This window comes from Pristiophorus japonicus, chromosome 11 (genome assembly GCF_044704955.1).
Source record: "Pristiophorus japonicus isolate sPriJap1 chromosome 11, sPriJap1.hap1, whole genome shotgun sequence".
NCBI lineage: Eukaryota > Metazoa > Chordata > Chondrichthyes > Pristiophoridae > Pristiophorus > Pristiophorus japonicus.
In genome coordinates this window covers 128,586,294-128,603,981 of record NC_091987.1, presented here as the reverse complement: position 1 = coordinate 128,603,981, position 17,688 = coordinate 128,586,294, and the positions used below count along the sequence as shown (strand labels likewise).

Here is a 17,688-nt window from a genome sequence, read left to right as displayed (position 1 = left end):
TGCTGCACCCAGTTTAATGCTGCAACAGCACCAGATTTCGTTCCTCCATCCTCCCAAAAGAGATGAGCTCCTAGTACAGGATGCAGATGATGCTGGAAGCCTTCAGCAGTGCAATCCCAGTGTACTACTGCCAGTAAACCTGCCACAGAGGAAAATCCAGCCTTTAATGTTAACTGGAGCAAAATAGCTTTGATAAACATCAAGATATAGTTTATAATAGCCACTTAAATGAAGTGTTGAATTAGGAAATGATGCAATACTTAATTTGTCATATTCCGCTGTAAATTCTTAGCTGGTGCAATTGCAGAAAATTAGAACTTGTGTAAGATTGTGTTGGAAAGTAGCAGTGAAATTTGTACAAGATCTATGTGCAAATAATGTTCAAATGAAAATTTTCTATTCTTTCACTTTCAACAACGTTCATTTTATCGGTCTTGCTAAATAACATTTATATTGATTTATTTTTACTTCATATAGTAAATTATTTTATTTGTTGCAGAATTTGATGGACAGTTAAATCATTTCTTCGGTCAAACCTTTGTGCATTCTTTTTTTTGCAGAGGAAAAGATGTGAGCGTCACATTACAGGACCTAAAGCCAGCCACAGACTACCAGACCAGGTTGGTAATTAATAGGAACAGATTTTCAGTTGTTAGCTGATTAAAGACATAGTCATAAATATGATTTTACTCCTGCTTTCCAATTCCCTCCACCGATATTCTCTACCTTGAGGAGAGAGGTAAGCATCAACTCCTTGCTGGAGTATGGTTGCCTGGACACCAAGTGTCTTCCACTATTTTTCACAACTGTCCATTCTTTGTGTGTGCATCTTCACCACAATGAATGTTGGCAGAGCATTTGACTGAGGAGGCATCAGAATCCAATCCTGTCCTTAGTCAACACTCATGCCAATTTTGCCCTCCCCCAACCGAGGGGCCTTGGGTCATATGTAATGCCCCTTCTGCTAATCTGGTTAAAGTCAGCTAACTCAACATAGATTAATAATTAAGGGACATTATGGTCTGAATGGCTCTGCTGGATAAACAAGCTCAACCATTGGGAAGAGCCAAAAGTTGTGATTTTAAAATAAAATAATCAATCTGAATAAGGCATCTTAATATTTTAAGTAGATTTATCATGGTGAGAGTAGTCATGGATGAAGGTGATTGGGCCTAGGACACTCCCCTGAGGAAATCCTGCAGCAATGTCCTAGGGCTGCGATGATCCATCTCCAACAACCCCAACCATCTGTTTTTGGGCTAGGTATGATGACAGTCACTGGAGAGTTTTTCCTCCTGCACCCCATTGACTTCAGTTTTGCTAGGGCTCCTTGGTGGCACACTCAGTCAAATACTGCCTTGATGTCAAGGGAAGTCACTCTCATCTTGCCTCTGGGATTCAGTTCTTTTGATGCAATATATTTGTTTAGATGGTTTTGTTAGTGGGTAGCTGCAAATAATTGATAACATTTGTGCCAAAACCTGACTGGTTAAAACAGGTATTTTTTAATAGGGTTCTCCCTGGGACAAACACAAGGTATCTTTTTTTTTAACCTCTTACAGCAATTAGTCCTAATTGTTGAGTAGATTGGAAGTAAATAAATCGCACTAGAATAAGGACACTCGTAAGAGTTACTTGAACTAACTGAGATCTGATATTGGGCTTATTGGCATTTAGATATTAATGGGAGCATCTGGTGGATTAGCAAGAATGGTTTAGCTTAGAGAGAACCCTAAGTTGCAGACTTGCATGTGTGTCTGCAAATTGGGGTTCTCTTTAACCAAAATCATTTTTGCTAGCCCATTAGGGGGTGAAAGGTTGTGGCTGTCCTGAAAGTTAATTGTGCAAGTCACACTCCAGTCTGTGGCCTGTGCTCTGAAATGTCTAACCTATAAGTATATCTGGAATGCCACTGCTCACATCTTGGGTTCGAAATTCGGTACTGCCGTTTTTGAACCGTGTCACCGCCTAAGTGCCGATTTTATCGCCAGGCATTAGGTGCAGGTTCAAACTGCCAAATTCAGTTTTTACGCCCAAAGATGAGAGAGCAGCGCTAAAAAGTGGTGTTGCACACTCATCCTCGGTGGGAGCTCAGGGGGCTGAATGAATTTCGCAATGGGAGGTTGCCGCCATGCTACCTCATCGTTAAGTCAGATTACCTGAAGGTGTTGGGAATATGGTTCGGAGCGGACGGAGCGTGCGGCAAAAACTGGAAGGAGCGTATTGCTAAAGCCAAACATAAACTGGGACAGTGGAAGCTGTGCTACCTCTCCATTGCAGGAAAGAACCTAGTCATCAGGAGTGAGGTGCTCTCAGTGTTGTTGTACATGGCGCAGGTCTGGTCCATACCCCGCTCCTGTGCCGTGGCAGTCGCCCGAGCCGTTGTCCATTTCATCTGGTGATCAAAAATGGACCGTGTCCGCAGAGACACGATGTACAAATCTCTGGACAAGGGAGGAAAGAATGTTCCGAACGTGGCCCTCATCCTGATGGCCACTTTTGTATGCGGCTGCATCAAGCTGTGCATAGACCCTTCGTACACAAACACCAAATGTCACTACGTGCTGCAATTCTATCAGCCCCAGTGTTGCGAAGGATGGATCTGGCCAGGCTGCCGCGGAACACTCCAACCAGTTGGACCATGCCTGACCACCTGTCCTTCGTGGAAAAGTTTATCAAGAAAAACACCTTTGACCACAAGGCCATAAAGCAGTGGTCGGCACGTAAGGTCCTGGACGCCCTACGGAAGAAGGAGATGATGGATCCTGTCGTGCGGTTCCCCGAGCAGACTGTTGAACTCGTTTGGCAGAATGTTTCATCGCCAGAGGTTTCATACAATCACCAAGACATAGCTTGGTTGGCGGTGAGGAGGGCCCTACCCGTCAGATCCTTCATGCACAGCCGGGGTTTCAGAGACACGGCACTCTGCCCCCGAGTCGGCTGTGGTGCGGACAAGACTGTCATCCATCTCCTTCGGGATTGCCTCTTTGCAAGGCTGGTCTGGAAGAAGATGCAGTGGTTGCTGTCGAGGTTCATCCCAAGCAGCTCCGTAACACAGGACTCTGGGCTCTACGGGCTGTTCTCAGGGACGCACACCGAGACAGACATCTGCTGCTGGAGAGCCATCAACTCGGTAAAAGACGCACTTTGGTCTTCCCGAAACTTGCTGGTCTTCCAGAGCAAGGAGATGTCCACGTCTGCGTGTTGCAGACTGGCGCAATCCAAGGTCCAGGAGTACGTGCTGAGGGACACACTAAAGGTTGGTGCAGTCGCCGCAAAGGCACGATGGGGAACAGCCACAGTTTAAGGCCCTTCCGCCACAGTAAACCCAGGGAATGGAATCAGACACCCCTAGGGCTGTACTTGTTAATCTGCTTGTATACATAGAGCACCATGTACTGAAAAACACCTGTGTTGTGCCATGTATAATGAAAGTCTTTGCACTGTTTAGTAACTTATAAAGAAATGTAAATGTATTCTCATCCATTCTGTGTACTGCTTTCATCTGCCTAGTGCTACATGTAACATGATTCGTGATCGGTATTAAAATGTATCCTGGAATGTAATGTAAACCTGTTCTCATCTGCTCCATGTAATACCCTTATTTGCACAGTACTATATGTAACGTGATTTATGGATTGTACTAAACTGTACCTTGAAATGAAACGCACGCTAGTGTGTTGTGTGGAACTGCTGTCAGCATCCAAACAAATTGTATGGTATTGCTGACCGCAAGGTACTGAACTATTTTCCAATGTATTGTGAAAATTTTATATGAATAAAGTATATATCTGGAAAGGGAAGAAAGAAAAAACCCTCACTTCTCCGACCCACACAAACTTCCCCACTGTTACAACTAATGAAAAAATGAAGAAATAAAGAAAGAAAAAAACTTGCTTTGCTTTCTGGGCGATTCTGCCCGAGTTCCGCTGTTTACTCACCACTTTTTACAGGCTGTAGGAATGCCTGCCGGGAAGGCCGACGTTCAAACCAAATATCATGATAGAGGCGCCAAGGAAGCATTGTACGCTGGATAACATCACCACGCGGGTGGCGTTAGCTGGCACAGCATTGACTCTTGGCGCCTCTGCCAAAGAACCAACTAAATTTCTGCGCAGGTATGGATGCTGCTTACCGTCGTAGGTAGGCCTTTGCTGCCTGTAAGCCACCTCCCATGCGCAGTAACGGGTGGCGGAAGAAACGGAATGTCAACCCCCTTGTTCCATAAGGGACCGGTAGCACAGTGGTTGTTGGACTAGTAATCCAGAGGCCTGGACTAATGATCTGGAAACTGAGTTCAAATCCCACCACAGCAGCTGGGGAATTTAAATTTAGTTAATAAATAAATCTGGAATCAAAAGCTAGTAATGGTGACCAGTAATGGTTACAAGGTGACCATGTAACTGCTGGATTATCGTAACGGCCCATCTGCTTCATTAATGTCCTTTAGGGAAGGAAATCTGCCGTCCTTACCCGGTCTAGTCTGCATGTGACTCCAGACCCACAGCAATGTGGTTGACTCAGAACAGCCCTCTGAAATGACCTAACAAGCCACTCAGTTAAGGGCAATCCGGGATGGGCAATAAATGCTGGCCTTGCCAGCGACACCCACATCCAATGAATAAAAAAAGATTAACTTCCACTCATCCATAACCACCATCCACGCTGGCTTCCAATGGCTCCTTCGTCTACAATTCCTTCCAGGGCCTTGCTGTACCCTACCTCTGGAACCTTATCACACGCTACATCTTAGCTTGCACGTTTCAGTCCTGTGAGCCTAAACAATAGTGTTCATCCCTCGCCCACCCCACCCCAATCTCCCTCTGCTCCATCGGTGGCACAAGCTTCAACTATCATTGCCCTGCTCTCCAAAAAGTTTCTCTGCCTTACTTTGTCACTCAACATGCTTCATAAAGACCTATTCACTGCTTGGTGTCTGAATTCCTCCCCCTGCTTCCCCCCCATCCCCAACCCCCACCCCATGAAGTGGCTTGGAACATTTCACGACATTAAAGGCTATAAGTGTAAGTTGGTATATGTTTGTGGAGAATGGAAAATCAAGTGTAACTTTAGTTGATAGAATTTTTTTTAAATCTGCATATTTAACTTAATGAAATAAGTCACTCGGTTTTGTTGGATATTAACTTCCTTTTATGACTGTAGCTTATTGATACCATTTTGTCTGCTAAAGGGTGCAAGCAGTGTGTAACCTAATAAGAGGGGCCCCATCAGAACCAGAGTGTTTTACAACATTGTCCAGTGAACCAGACACACCAATGCCACCTAGAACAATAAACAGGACCAAACATTCTCTCAGTCTACAGTGGAAGGTAAGAAAAATACTCCAGAGTCAATGCTGTTCATTTTTCCCCAAAGCAACTTCTTATAAATATGTTAGTATCTGTTTAGTTTGTCAACTCTTATGTTTTACAAGACTGCAGTGCAATCGTCTGGCTTTTTTCTCTTGTTGCATTCCTTTATCCTGCAATTCTGCAATGTTCACTGCATCCTCAAATCTTAATTAAGTCCATTTGTTCAGCTGACTCAAATCTATCAACTGCAACCGCCAACTCCCTACATTCACCATTCCTAGCAACTTCAGTGCTCACCATCAGCTACAGCGTTACTTACTCTCTCTCTTAGTCTGACTAGCACTAATGCCGAGGCCTTTGTTATCTTGAGTAACTTTGAACAACTCATCAATCAGCCTGTCCATATCCCTGATTGTCTTAGTTATTAATTTGATCTCTGAGAATTTTTTCTCACATCCAATCATAACTCTTGCACTGTACTCAACTCCTTATTGTTGAGCTGTTCTGCCCATTATCTTATATCTTCCTCTTGCAGAGTAGTCTGAAAAAAGTCACACTCTGTCAACCAGTTCCATCTTTAATTAGCAGCATAATATAAGAACATAAGAATTAGGAGCAGGTGTAGGCATTCAGCCCCTCGAGCCTACTCCACCATTCAATAAGATCATGGCTGATCATCTATCTTAACTCCACTTTCCTGCACTGTCCCAGTATCCCTTGATTCCCTTAATATTTAAAAATCTATCTACCTCTGTTTTGAATATACTCAAATACTGAGCTTCCACTGCCCTCGGGTAGAGAATTCCAAAGATTCACCACCTTCTGAGTGAAGAAATATCTCCTCATCTCAGTACTAAATGGCCGACCCCTTATTCTGAGACTGTGACCCCTGGTTTTAGATACCCCAGCCAGAGGAAACATTTTCCCTGCATTTACCCTGTCAAGCCCTGTAAAAATTTCACTAAAAATATCACTAAACATTTACAAAAAATGAATATTTGATGCTGTGTAATCAATATTTTTGTATCAGCTACTTTGACCAATAAGGTACTGTATCTTCCGCTTCATTGTGTTCCTTTGTACTATAACCTCTAAGGATAACTATGTGATTTGTTACAGCTATGGCTTGCTATTGAGAATTGTTTTATTAATTATAACCTGTTGCTGATGTAGACTTTGACTCTACAATATTGCTTTAACTCTTATAGGCTACATGTGACAATGGTTCCAAAGTCATCAGCTATACTCTGGAATGGGATGAGGTAAGTGAACTTTGCTCTAAATTGATACTTAGAAATCCTACGATATTCAGATATACAGTTTGCCTCCATAATGTTATATGAACCTTGTATTTCCTTCCAAATGTTTTCTCCTCCTTTTCCTGAAAGAAATGTTTCACATTGGAGTATAGGGCAGGGGCTTCGCACAAATTCTTCATGATCCTGTTGGAAACTGCCTTTTCAGGCTATCTCTGGTTACCTTAATAATCAGGTTTTAGTGCAAATCAATATGGATGTATTGTGTTTATTCAGAGTTTAGGACGGAATATAACACACCAGTTATACAGCAAAAGCATACGACCGTGACGAGCAGTTCTCTGGCTTATATCATCTCTTCCTTTCGTCCAGAACTCCAAGAGTGGTTGACTTCAATGAGCAAGGTTCACTCTCGAAAGAGCTATTTCATCCAGCTTACCCTTGTGTGGTTCTTCCTTCCCGATCTGTCTGAATGAGCCCTAATGGTGTTTCTTTTATCCTCTTTTTAGGGATAGGCCTGGGATCAAATTATTAACCGGGCTATTCGACCTATGCAGGCTCCCTTAAAAACTTATTACCCAATAGTACTTTTAGTTCTTTGTCTCCACTTGTCGATGAAGTCCCACCCCAAAGAAGGGATTTTTACAACTATTACGCACCCTTCTAGTTTATAGTTTTGAAGGCCAATCTATCCATCTGGACCACTTTTATCTGTCGAGCCCAGTTCCCTCATAGTTATAGTCTCTTATCGCATCCTGGCTTGTCCTCCCTGCTCTAACTGGTGCATGTCTCAGGGCAACCTTAGGCAATTAAATCAGGGGCCCAGGATAGAACCAGTCGTCATGGATACCCTAACTCCCATTCCTTCTACGGTCTGCACCTGGGCAGGACCGGAACCAATGTCCTAGGGGGAGTGTTTGCTCGTGCTGTTGGGGAGGAGTTAAACTAATATGGCAGGAGGATGGGAACCTATGCAGGGAGACACAGGGAAGCAGAATGGGGGCAGAAGCAAAAGATGGAAAGAAGAAAAGTAAAAGTGGAGGGCAGAGAAACCTAAGACAAAAAGCAAAAAGAGCCACATTACAGCAAAATTCTAAAGGGGCAAAGTGTGTTAGAAAGACAAGCCTGAAGGCTCTGTGCCTCAATGCGAGGAGTATTCGGAATAAGGTGGACAAATTAACTGCGCAGATAGCAGTCAACGGTTATGATGTAATTGGCATCACGGAGACATGGCTCAAGGGTGACCAAGGCTGGGAACTCAACATCCAGGGGTATTCAACATTTAGGAAGGATAGACAGAAAGGAAAAGGAGGCAGGATGGCATTGCTGGTTAAAGAGGAAATTAATGCAATAGTAAGGAAGGACATTAGCTTGGATGATGTGGAATCGGTATGGATGGAGCTACGGAATACCAAAGGGCAGAAAACGCTAGTGGGAGTTGTGTACAGACCATCAAACAGTAATAGTGAGATTGGGGACAGCATCAAACAAGAAATAAGGGATGCATGCAATAAAGGTACAGCAGTTATCATGGGTGACTTTAATCTACATATTGATTGGGCTAACCAAACTGGTAGCAATGCGGTGAAGGAGGATTTCCTGGAGTATATTAGGGATGGTTTTCTAGACCAATATGTCGAGGAACCAACTAGAGAGCTGGCCATCATAGACTGGGTAATGTGTAATGAGAAAGGACAAATTCGCAATCTTGTTGTGCGAGGCCCCTTGGAGAAGAGTGACCATAATATGGTGGAATTCTTTATTAAGATGGAGAGTGACACAATTAATTCAGAAACTAGGGTCCTGAACTTAAGGAAAGGTAACTTCGATGGTATGAGGCGTGAATTGGCTAGAATTAACTGGAAAATGATACTTACAGGGTTGACAGTGGACAGGCAATGGCAAACATTTAAAGATCACATGGAGGAACTTCAACAATTGTACATCCCTGTCTGGAGTAAAAATAAAACGGGGAAGGTGGCTCAACCGTGGCTAACAAGGGAAATTAAGGATAGTGTTAAATCCAAGGAAGAGGCATATAAATTGGCCAGAAAAAGCAGCAAACCTGAGGACTGGGAGAAATTTAGAAATCAGCAGAGGAGGACAAGGGTTTAGTTAAGAGGGGGAAAATAGAGTACGAGAGGAAGCTTGCCGGAAACATAAAAACTGACTGCAAAAGCTTCTATAGATAAGTGAAGAGAAAAAGATTAGTGAAGACAAACATAGGTCCCTTGCAGCCGGATTCAGGTGAATTTATAATCGGGAACCAAGAAATGGCAGACCAATTGAACAAATACTTTGGTTCTGTCTTCATGAAGGAAGACACAAATAACCTTCCGGAAGTACTAGGGGACCGAGGGTCAAGTGAGAAGGAGGAACTGAAGGATATCCTGGCGAGATATTGTGTTAGGGAAATTGATGGGATTCAAGGCCGATAAATCCCAGGGGCCTGATGATCTGCATCCCAGAGTACTTAAGGAAGTAGCCCTAGAAATAGTGGATGCAGTGGTGATCATTTTCCAACAGTCTATCGATTCTGGATCAGTTCCTATGGACTGGAGGGTAGCTAATGTAACACCACTTTTTAAAAATGGAGGAAGAGAGAAAATGGGTAATTATAGACCAGTTAGCCTGACATCAGTAGTGGGGAAAATGTTGGAATCAATTATTAAGGATGAAATAGCAGCGCATTTGGAAAGCAGTGACTGGATCGGTCCAAGTCAGCATGGATTTATGAAAGGGAAATCATGCTTGACAAATGTTCTGGAATTTTTTGAGGATGTAACTAGTAGAGTGGACAAGGGAGAACCAGTGGATGTGGAGTATTTGGACTTTCAAAAGGCTTTTGACAAGGTCCCACACAAGAGATTGGTGTGCAAAATCAAAGGGTAATGTACTGACGTGGATAGTGAACTGGTTGGCAGACAGGAAGCAGAGAGTTAGGATAAATGGGTCCTTTTCAGAATGGCAGACAGTGACTAGTGGAGTACCGCAGGGCTCAGTGCTGGGACCCCAGCTCTTTACAATAAACAGTAATGATTTAGATGAAGGAATTGAGTGTAATATCTCCAAGTTTGCAGATGACACTAAACTGAGTGGCAGTGTGAGCTGTGAGGAGGACGCTAAGAGGCTGCAGGGTGACTTGGACAGGTTAGGGGAGTGGGCAAATGCATGGCAGATGCAGTATAATCTGGATAAATGTGAGGTTATCCACTTTGGGGGAAAAAACACGAAGGCAGAATATTATCTGAATGGCAGCGAATTAGGAAAAGGGGATGTGCAACGAGACCTGGGTGTCATGGTTCATCAGTCATTGAAAGTTGGCTTGCAGGTACAGCAGACAGTGAAGAAGGCAAATGGTATGTTGGCCTTCATAGCTAGGGGATTTGAGTGTAGGAGCAAGGAGGTCTTACTATAGTTGTACAGGGCCTTGGTGAGGCCTCACCTGGAATATTGTGTTCAGTTTTGGTCTCCTAATCTGAGGAAGGACGTTCTTGCTATTGAGGGAGTGCAGCGAAGGTTCACCAGACTGATTCCCGGGATGGCTGGACTGACATATGAGGAGGGACTGGATCAACTGGGCCTTTATACACTGGAGTTTAGAAGGATGAGAGGGGATCTCATAGAAACATATAAGATTCTGACGGGACTGGATAAGTTAGATGCAGGAAGAATGTTCCCGATGTTGGGGAAGTCCAGAACCAGGGGACACGGTGTTAGGATAAGGGGTAGGCCATTTAGGACTGAGATGAGGAGAACCTTCTTCACTCAGAGTTGTTAACCTGTGGAATTCCTTGCCGCAGAGAGTTGTTCATGCCAGTTCATTGGATATATTCAAGAGGGAGTTAGATATGGCCCTTACGGCTAAGGGGATCAAGGGGTATGGAGAGAAAACAGGAAAGGGGTACTGAGGGAATGATCAGCCATGATCTTATTGAATGGTGGTGCAGGTTCGAAGGGCCGAATGGCCTACTCCTGCACCTATTTTCTATGTTTCTATTCTATGTCTTTTATACCAATTAACTTTTAATATCTATTAAACAAACTCCAAATTCTACCATAGCATTATAATTTGTTGTTATTAATAATGGAAGAAACATTAGATTGGGCCTTCATTAGCCAAATTAAAGACTAAGTCAAAATGTTATGTATTCTCTAATCTAACTCATTAAAAACACTGTCTTGGGAAAGTGAAACTTAAGCATGCTCAGGTAAAACATAGCTTGTACATTAACCCTTTAATTTCCTTGAGCAGAAACATACAACAATAAACACAGTATCATTTTCAGGTAACCCTAATTTCTAGCAGCCCTCACCCAACATCCACATTTGCAGTAGTGGTCACTGATTCCAAGTGGAAGCGCTGGCTGAATTTCCCTGTTCCAATTAACTCTCTTGCTTAATACCTTGGCCCCAAGTTTCCACATGATTTGCTCCTGATTTTTAGGAGCAACTGGTGTAGAACGGAGTATCTTAGAAATCGGAATTCTCGTCATTTAGTTTGTTCCAGTTCTAGTCAGTTAGAACAGTTTCACTTTGGAACAGAATTTTTTTTTCAAAAGGGGGCGTGTCCGGCCACTTACGCCTGTTTTCAAAGTTTTGTCAGTGAAAACTTACTCCAAACTAACTTAGAATGGAGTAAGTGAAGATTTTTGTACGCTCGAAAAAACCTTGTCTACACTTTAGAAAATCAGGCGTAGGTTACAAATCAGGCGTAGGGAATGGGAGGGGGGGGGTGTTTAAAGGGAAGTTTACAAACATTAAACACTTCAGTTTTACAAATAAAGAGCCATCATCAATAATAAATGATAAATACATCAATAAATCAACCAATAAATCAATCAAAAAAAATTAAGAAATAAAAACATTAAACATTTTTTTTAATGTTTAAGTAGAAAATTAAACATTTTCTACTTACCGACAGCGTGTTGGGATCCCCCCCCTGCAGTGTGTCTCTGTCAGTGTCTCTATCTCTCTGTCTGTTTGTGTGTGTCTCTCATTCTCTGTCTGTTAGTGTCTGTGTTTCTGACAGCGAGGGGAGGGGGAGGAGGGGGGTAGAGGCAGAGAAGGGGAAGGGATAAGGGGGGGGAGGGATGGGGGAGGAGGGGGAGGAGGGGAGATTGGGGGGGGGGAGATGGGAGGGGGAGGAGATGGGGGGGGGAAGGTGAAAGGGGGGGAAGGAGAAGGGGGTGGTGCGGGAAGGAGATATTGGGGGGGGGAAGGAGGGGGGGGAGGAGGAGATGGGGGGGGGAGATGGAGTGGGGGAAGGAGGGGGAGGGGGAAAGGAGATGGGGGAGGGAGGCTGAACGGGCCGGCCCGAGACTTCGGGCAGGGCCCGTCCCCAGCACCAGATTTACAGGTAGGTGGCGTTGGGTCGGTTCGGGTCGGGGGGAGGGAGGGAGGTCAGTTCGGATCTAGTCCGGGGCGGGGGGAAGCGGGAGTCAGGTCCGGTCCGGGTGTGGGGGGGCGGGAAGCGGGAGTCGGGTCCGGCCAGGTCCGGGGGCGGGGGGTGAGAAGCGGGGAAGCGGGAGTCGGGTCGGTCCGGGGGTGGGGGGGCGGGAAGCGGGAGTCGAGTCGGGTCCGGAGGCGGGGGGGGTGGGGGGGGGAGCGGGAGTCGGGTCGGGTCCGGTGATGGGGAGAAGCTGGAATCGGGTCCGGTCCGGTCCGGGGGTGGGGGGGGGGGGGGGAAGAGGGAGTTAGGTCGGTGTCGGGTCCGGTCCGGAGGCGGGAAGCAGGAGTCGAGTCATAGAAACATAGAAAATAGGTGCAGGAGCAGGCCATTCAGCCCTTCTAGCCTGCACCGCCATTCAATGAGTTCATGGCTGAACATGAAACTTCAGTACCCCCTTCCTGCTTTCTCGCCATACCCCTTGATCCCCCGAGTAGTAAGGACTTCATCTAACTCCCTTTTGAATATATTTAGTGAATTGGCCCCAACCACTTTCTGTGGCAGAGAATTTCACAGGTTCACCACTCTCTGGGTGAAGAAGTCTCTCCTCATCTCGGTCCTAAATGGCTTACCCCTTATCCTTAGACTGTGACCCCTGGTTCTGGACTTCCCCAACATTGGGAACATTCTTCCTGCATCTAACCTGTCTAAACCCGTCAGGATTTTAAACGTTTATGAGTTCCCTTCTCATTCTTCTGAACTCCAGTGAATACAAGCCCAGTTGATCCAGTCTTTCTTGATAGGTCAGTCCCACCATCCCGGGAATCAGTCTGGTGAATCTTCGCTGCACTCCCTCAATAGCAAGAATGTCCTTCCTCAAGTTAGGAGACCAAAACTGTACACAATACTCCAGGTGTGGCCTCACCAAGGCCCTGTACAACTGTAGCAACACCTCCCTGCCCCTGTACTCAAATCCCCTCGCTATGAAGGCCAACATGCCATTTGCTTTCTTAACCGCCTGCTGTACCTGCATGCCAACCTTCAATGACTGATGTACCATGACACCCAGGTCTCGTTGCACCTTCCCTTTTCCTAATCTGTCATCATTCAGATAATAGTCTGTCTCTCTGTTTTTACCACCAAAGTGGATAACCTCACATTTATCCACATTATACTTCATCTGCCATGCATTTGCCCACTCACCTAACCTATCCAAGTCACTCTGCAGCCTCACAGCATCCTCCTCGCAGCTCACACTGCCACCCAACTTAGTGTCATCCGCAAATTTGGAGATACTACATTTAATCCCCTCGTCTAAATCATTAATGTACAATGTAAACAGCTGGGGCCCCAGCACAGAACCTTGCGGTACCCCACTAGTCACTGCTTGCCATTCTGAAAAGTACCCATTTTCTCCTACTCTTTGCTTCCTGTCTGACAACCAGTTCTCAATCCACGTCAGCACACTACCCCCAATCCCATGTGCTTTAACGTTGCACATTAATCTCTTGTGTGGGACCTTGTCGAAAGCCTTCTGAAAGTCCAAATATACCACATCAACTGGTTCTCCTTTGTCCACTTTACTGGAAACATCCTCAAAAAATTCCAGAAGATTTGTCAAGCATGATTTCCCTTTCACAAATCCATGCTGACTTGGACCTATCATGTCACCATTTTCCAAATGCGCTGCTATGACATCCTTAATAATTGATTCTATCACTTTACCCACTACTGAGGTCAGGCTGACCGGTCTATAATTCCCTGTTTTCTCTCTCCCTCCTTTTTTAAAAAGTGGGGTCGGGAGGAAGCAGGAGCTGGCCGTGGGAGGAGCCTTATTCACGCAGCCCCAGTGAGGCCATTCGGCCAGGGCTAGGGGCTGCGTGCTTTGGGCCCCTCCCACACAGTTTCGGGCGCCTGGAGCTACTGCACTTGCGTGCCCACTGTAGCGCGCATGTGCAGAGGTCCCGGCACTATTTTCAGCGCAGGGACCTGGCTCCGCCCCCTACAGCTCGTGCTGCGCTGCGCCGAGGGCCAGAGGACCTGCAGGGAGGTGGAGAATCTGGAGGGTTTTTTTAGGCGCACTTTGTGGCGCGAAAAACGGGCGTCCAGTTCGGGACTGCGCCGTTCTAGGCGCGGCTCGAAACTTGGGCCCCTTATAACTAAACATTGGGCTCAAGCTTTGGATGCTGAATTTTTTGAAGAAAAATCTAGGGATGTGAGGACTGGCTTTAATCCTCCAAAAGTGTTCCCTTTCAATGCATAGCATCAGGATTCAATGTACTGTGGCATTTCACTGGTAGTGTCCCTTATGAGCAAAACTTTGGTACTTACCTGCAAGACGTTTATTATACAAACAAGAAATGACCACTTTCTTTCCCCTTTTCATATTCCGTGTATAATTTTAGACATCATTTCACTTCAAATTAGTTAAAAATGCATATGTGATGATTGTCTCCAGTATTTGCTACCAACAATTGTAAACAACCTTTCCCAATGCGGGATGATAAATCAATGATGATGTGCATTTTTCACATACATTCATGGTTAGGTGAATAAAATATCACACATTCATGTTGCATGCAGAGTTGCATGTGTCATAGTTCATTTTGGCTGGACATCGTGTAATATTTGAGTGTTTGTTACAGAGCACACAATATAATTTGTTGATGCAAAAAGCACCATCTGGCATTGTACTTCTCTTTCTCTCCCCACCCTCACATCACCACCCATCATATTATGCATTGCCTTTAAATGCCCCAGGTTAATCAATTAACCCTCCCAAATTAAAGATAACAATTCTGGATTTTCGGATCGAAATCCCTCGTTGAAACAATAGGGACTTAAATTTGGATACCTTTAAAATGTGATGAGGGTTTCTGCCTCTACTATCCTTTCAGGCAGTGAGTTCTAGACTCCCCTCTGGATGAAGAAATTCTCCCTCATCTCCCCTCTAATCCTTCTACCTACTACTTTAAATCTATGCCCCCTGGTTATTGACCCCTTCGCTCAGGGAACTAGGTCCTTGCTTTCCACTCTATCTAGGCCCCTCAGAATTTTACACACCTCAATTAAATCTCTCCTCAACCTCTTCTGTTCCAAGGAATACAACCCCAGCCTATCCAATCTTTCCCTATAGCTAAAGTTTTGCAGTCCTGGCAACATCCTCATAAATCTCCTCTGCGCCCTTTCTAGTGCAGTCACATCCTTTCTGTAATGTGGTGACCAGAACTGCGCGCAGTACTCAAACTGTGGCCTAATTAGTGTTGTACATAGTTATAGCATAACTTCCCTACTCTTGTATTCTATGCCTCGGCTAATAAAGGAAAGTATTCGTATGCCTTATTAACTACCTTATTGACCTGCCCTGCTACCTTTAAGGATCTGTGGATATATACACCAAGGTCCCTCTATTCTTCCACAGCTCTCTGAATCCTCCCATTTATTGTGTATTCTCTTGCCTTGTTAGCCCTCTCTAAATACATTACCTCACACCTTTCCGGATTGAATTCCATTTAGCACTTTTTTGCCCAACTGACCAGTTCATCGATATCTTCCTGCAGTCTAGAGCTTTCTTCTTCAGAGTCAACCACATGGGCAATTTTTGTATCATCTGCAAATTTCTTTATCATGCCCCCTACATTTAAGTCTAAATCATTAATATATACCACAAAAAGTAAGTGATCGAGTACTGAGCTCTGTGGAACCCCACTGGAGACAACCTTCCAGTTGCAAAAATGCCCCTCAACCATTACCCTTTGCTTCCTGCCACTCAGCCAATTTTGGATCCAATTTGTCACTCTCCCTTGGATCCATGGGCTTTTACTTTTTTGATCCTACCATGTGGGACCTTATCAAAAGCCTTGCTAAAATCAATGTAGACTACATCAAACGCACTGTTTTCACCGACCCTCCTTCTCAAAGACCTCAATCTAGTTCGTCAGACACGACCTTCCCTTAACAAATCCATGCTGATTGCCTTGATTAATTTGTGTCTCTCTAAATTAAGGCTTGTACTGTCTCTCAGAATTGATCCCAGTAATTTGCCCACCACCAAGGTTAAATTAACTGGCCTGTAATTGCTCGGTTTATCCCTTCTCCCTTTTTAAACATATGTCAATGAATTTAATGTCTGCTTGAAAATTGCTGGAGTCCAGCATCAGTGATAGAGCAAATGTGCACTTGGAAAAGTACAAGCTAATTAGTGAGAGTCAGTATGGATTTGTGAAAGGGAGATTATGTCAACCTACTGGCTTGTGAAGAAATAGGTTTGATGGAATAAATGGCTTTTTCTTTTTGCTCAATACTTTCTTGTATTCCTAATTAAATGTGATCCATTTCACAGGGGAAAGGAAGCAATGAATTTTCTCAGTGTTATTCGGGGCCACAAAAGCAATTCAAAGTTACCAAATTATCACCAGCTGTGGGATACAGATTTAAATTAGCAGTTAGAAATGATCTTGGAATGAGGTGAGTGCACTTCAGAAGATAAGCGGTGTGATTTTCATGTACTGCTGTGAGTTTGTTCTAAATGGTTAAGAACTGGTGCAAATCAATAATGTACTAATAGCACACAATTTGCTGGAGTCAACTCACTGGGATGATTATTCATAGCTGAAAGTGCAGATTAGGATCGATGCGTGGAGGTAGCCTAGTGGTGGGCCTGAGAAATTGTGTGCAGGTGAAATTTAAAGGGATGTGACCAATTAACAACAACTTTTATTTATATAGCACCTTTAACGTAGTAAAATGTCCCAAGGCACTTCACAGCAGTGTTATAAGACAAAACAAATACATTTAACACTGAGCATATAAGAAGAAATTACGACAGATAACCAAAAGCTTGGTTAAAGAGGTAGGTTTTAAGGAGCGTCTTAAAGGAGGATAGAGAGGTGGAGAGATTTAGGCAGGGAATTCCAGAGCTTAGGGCCCAGGTAGCTGAAGGCACAGCCACCGATGGTTGAGCAGTTCCAATCATGGATGCTCAACAGGGCAGAATTTGAGGAGCGCAGATATCGTGGGGGGTGGGGGGAGGGGGGAGGGGGGGATTGTGAGACTGAAGGTGCTTACAGAAATAGGGAGGGGCGAGGCCATGGGGGGATGTGTAAACAAGGATGCGAATTTTGAAATCGAGGCGTTGCTCAACCAGGAGCGAATGTAGGTCAGCGAGCACAGGGGTGACGGGTGATCATGACTTGGTGTGAGTTAGGAAAAGTGCTGCCAAGTTTTGGATGATCTCAAGTTTACGTAGTGTAGAATGTGGGAGGACAGCCAGGAGTGTGTTTGAGTAGTCAAGTCTAGAGGTAACAAAGGCATGGATGAGGGTTTCAGCAGCAGTACAGCTGAGGCAGGGGCAGGCAATGTTACGGAGGTGGAAATAGGTGGTTTTTGTTATGCCGCAGATATGTGGCCAGAAGCTCATTTCAGGGTCAAATATGACACCTAGTTTGCAAACAGTCTGGTTTAGCCTCAGATAGATGCTAGGGAGAGGGATGGAGTCAGTGACTAAGGAACGCAGTTTGTGGTGGGGACCAAAGACAATGGCTTCGGTCTTCCCAAAATTTAATCGGAGAAAATTTCTGCTTATCCAGTACTGGATGTCGGACATGTTAGAGATCATGGAGGGGTGGAGAGATAGAGCTTGGGTGTTGTCAGCGTATATGTGGAAACTGACTCCGTGTTTTGGGATGGTATCGCCAAGGGGCAGCATATAGATGAGAAATAGGAGGGGGCC

The 17,688-nt window shown here is 44.7% G+C and overlaps 1 protein-coding gene across 3 annotated transcripts in view; it reads left to right on the top strand.

The window, feature by feature from the left end:
- fndc3a (fibronectin type III domain containing 3A) overlaps window positions 1-17,688 on the top strand; it is a 294,181-nt gene that overhangs the window by 215,846 nt on the left and 60,647 nt on the right. For all 3 annotated transcript variants that reach the window (XM_070894043.1, XM_070894041.1, XM_070894044.1), the window contains 4 exons: window positions 561-620; window positions 5,192-5,330; window positions 6,521-6,574; window positions 16,300-16,424. In XM_070894043.1, coding sequence (XP_070750144.1) covers window positions 561-620; window positions 5,192-5,330; window positions 6,521-6,574; window positions 16,300-16,424 — 378 coding nt within the window. The remainder of the gene's footprint in view (window positions 1-560; window positions 621-5,191; window positions 5,331-6,520; window positions 6,575-16,299; window positions 16,425-17,688) is intronic.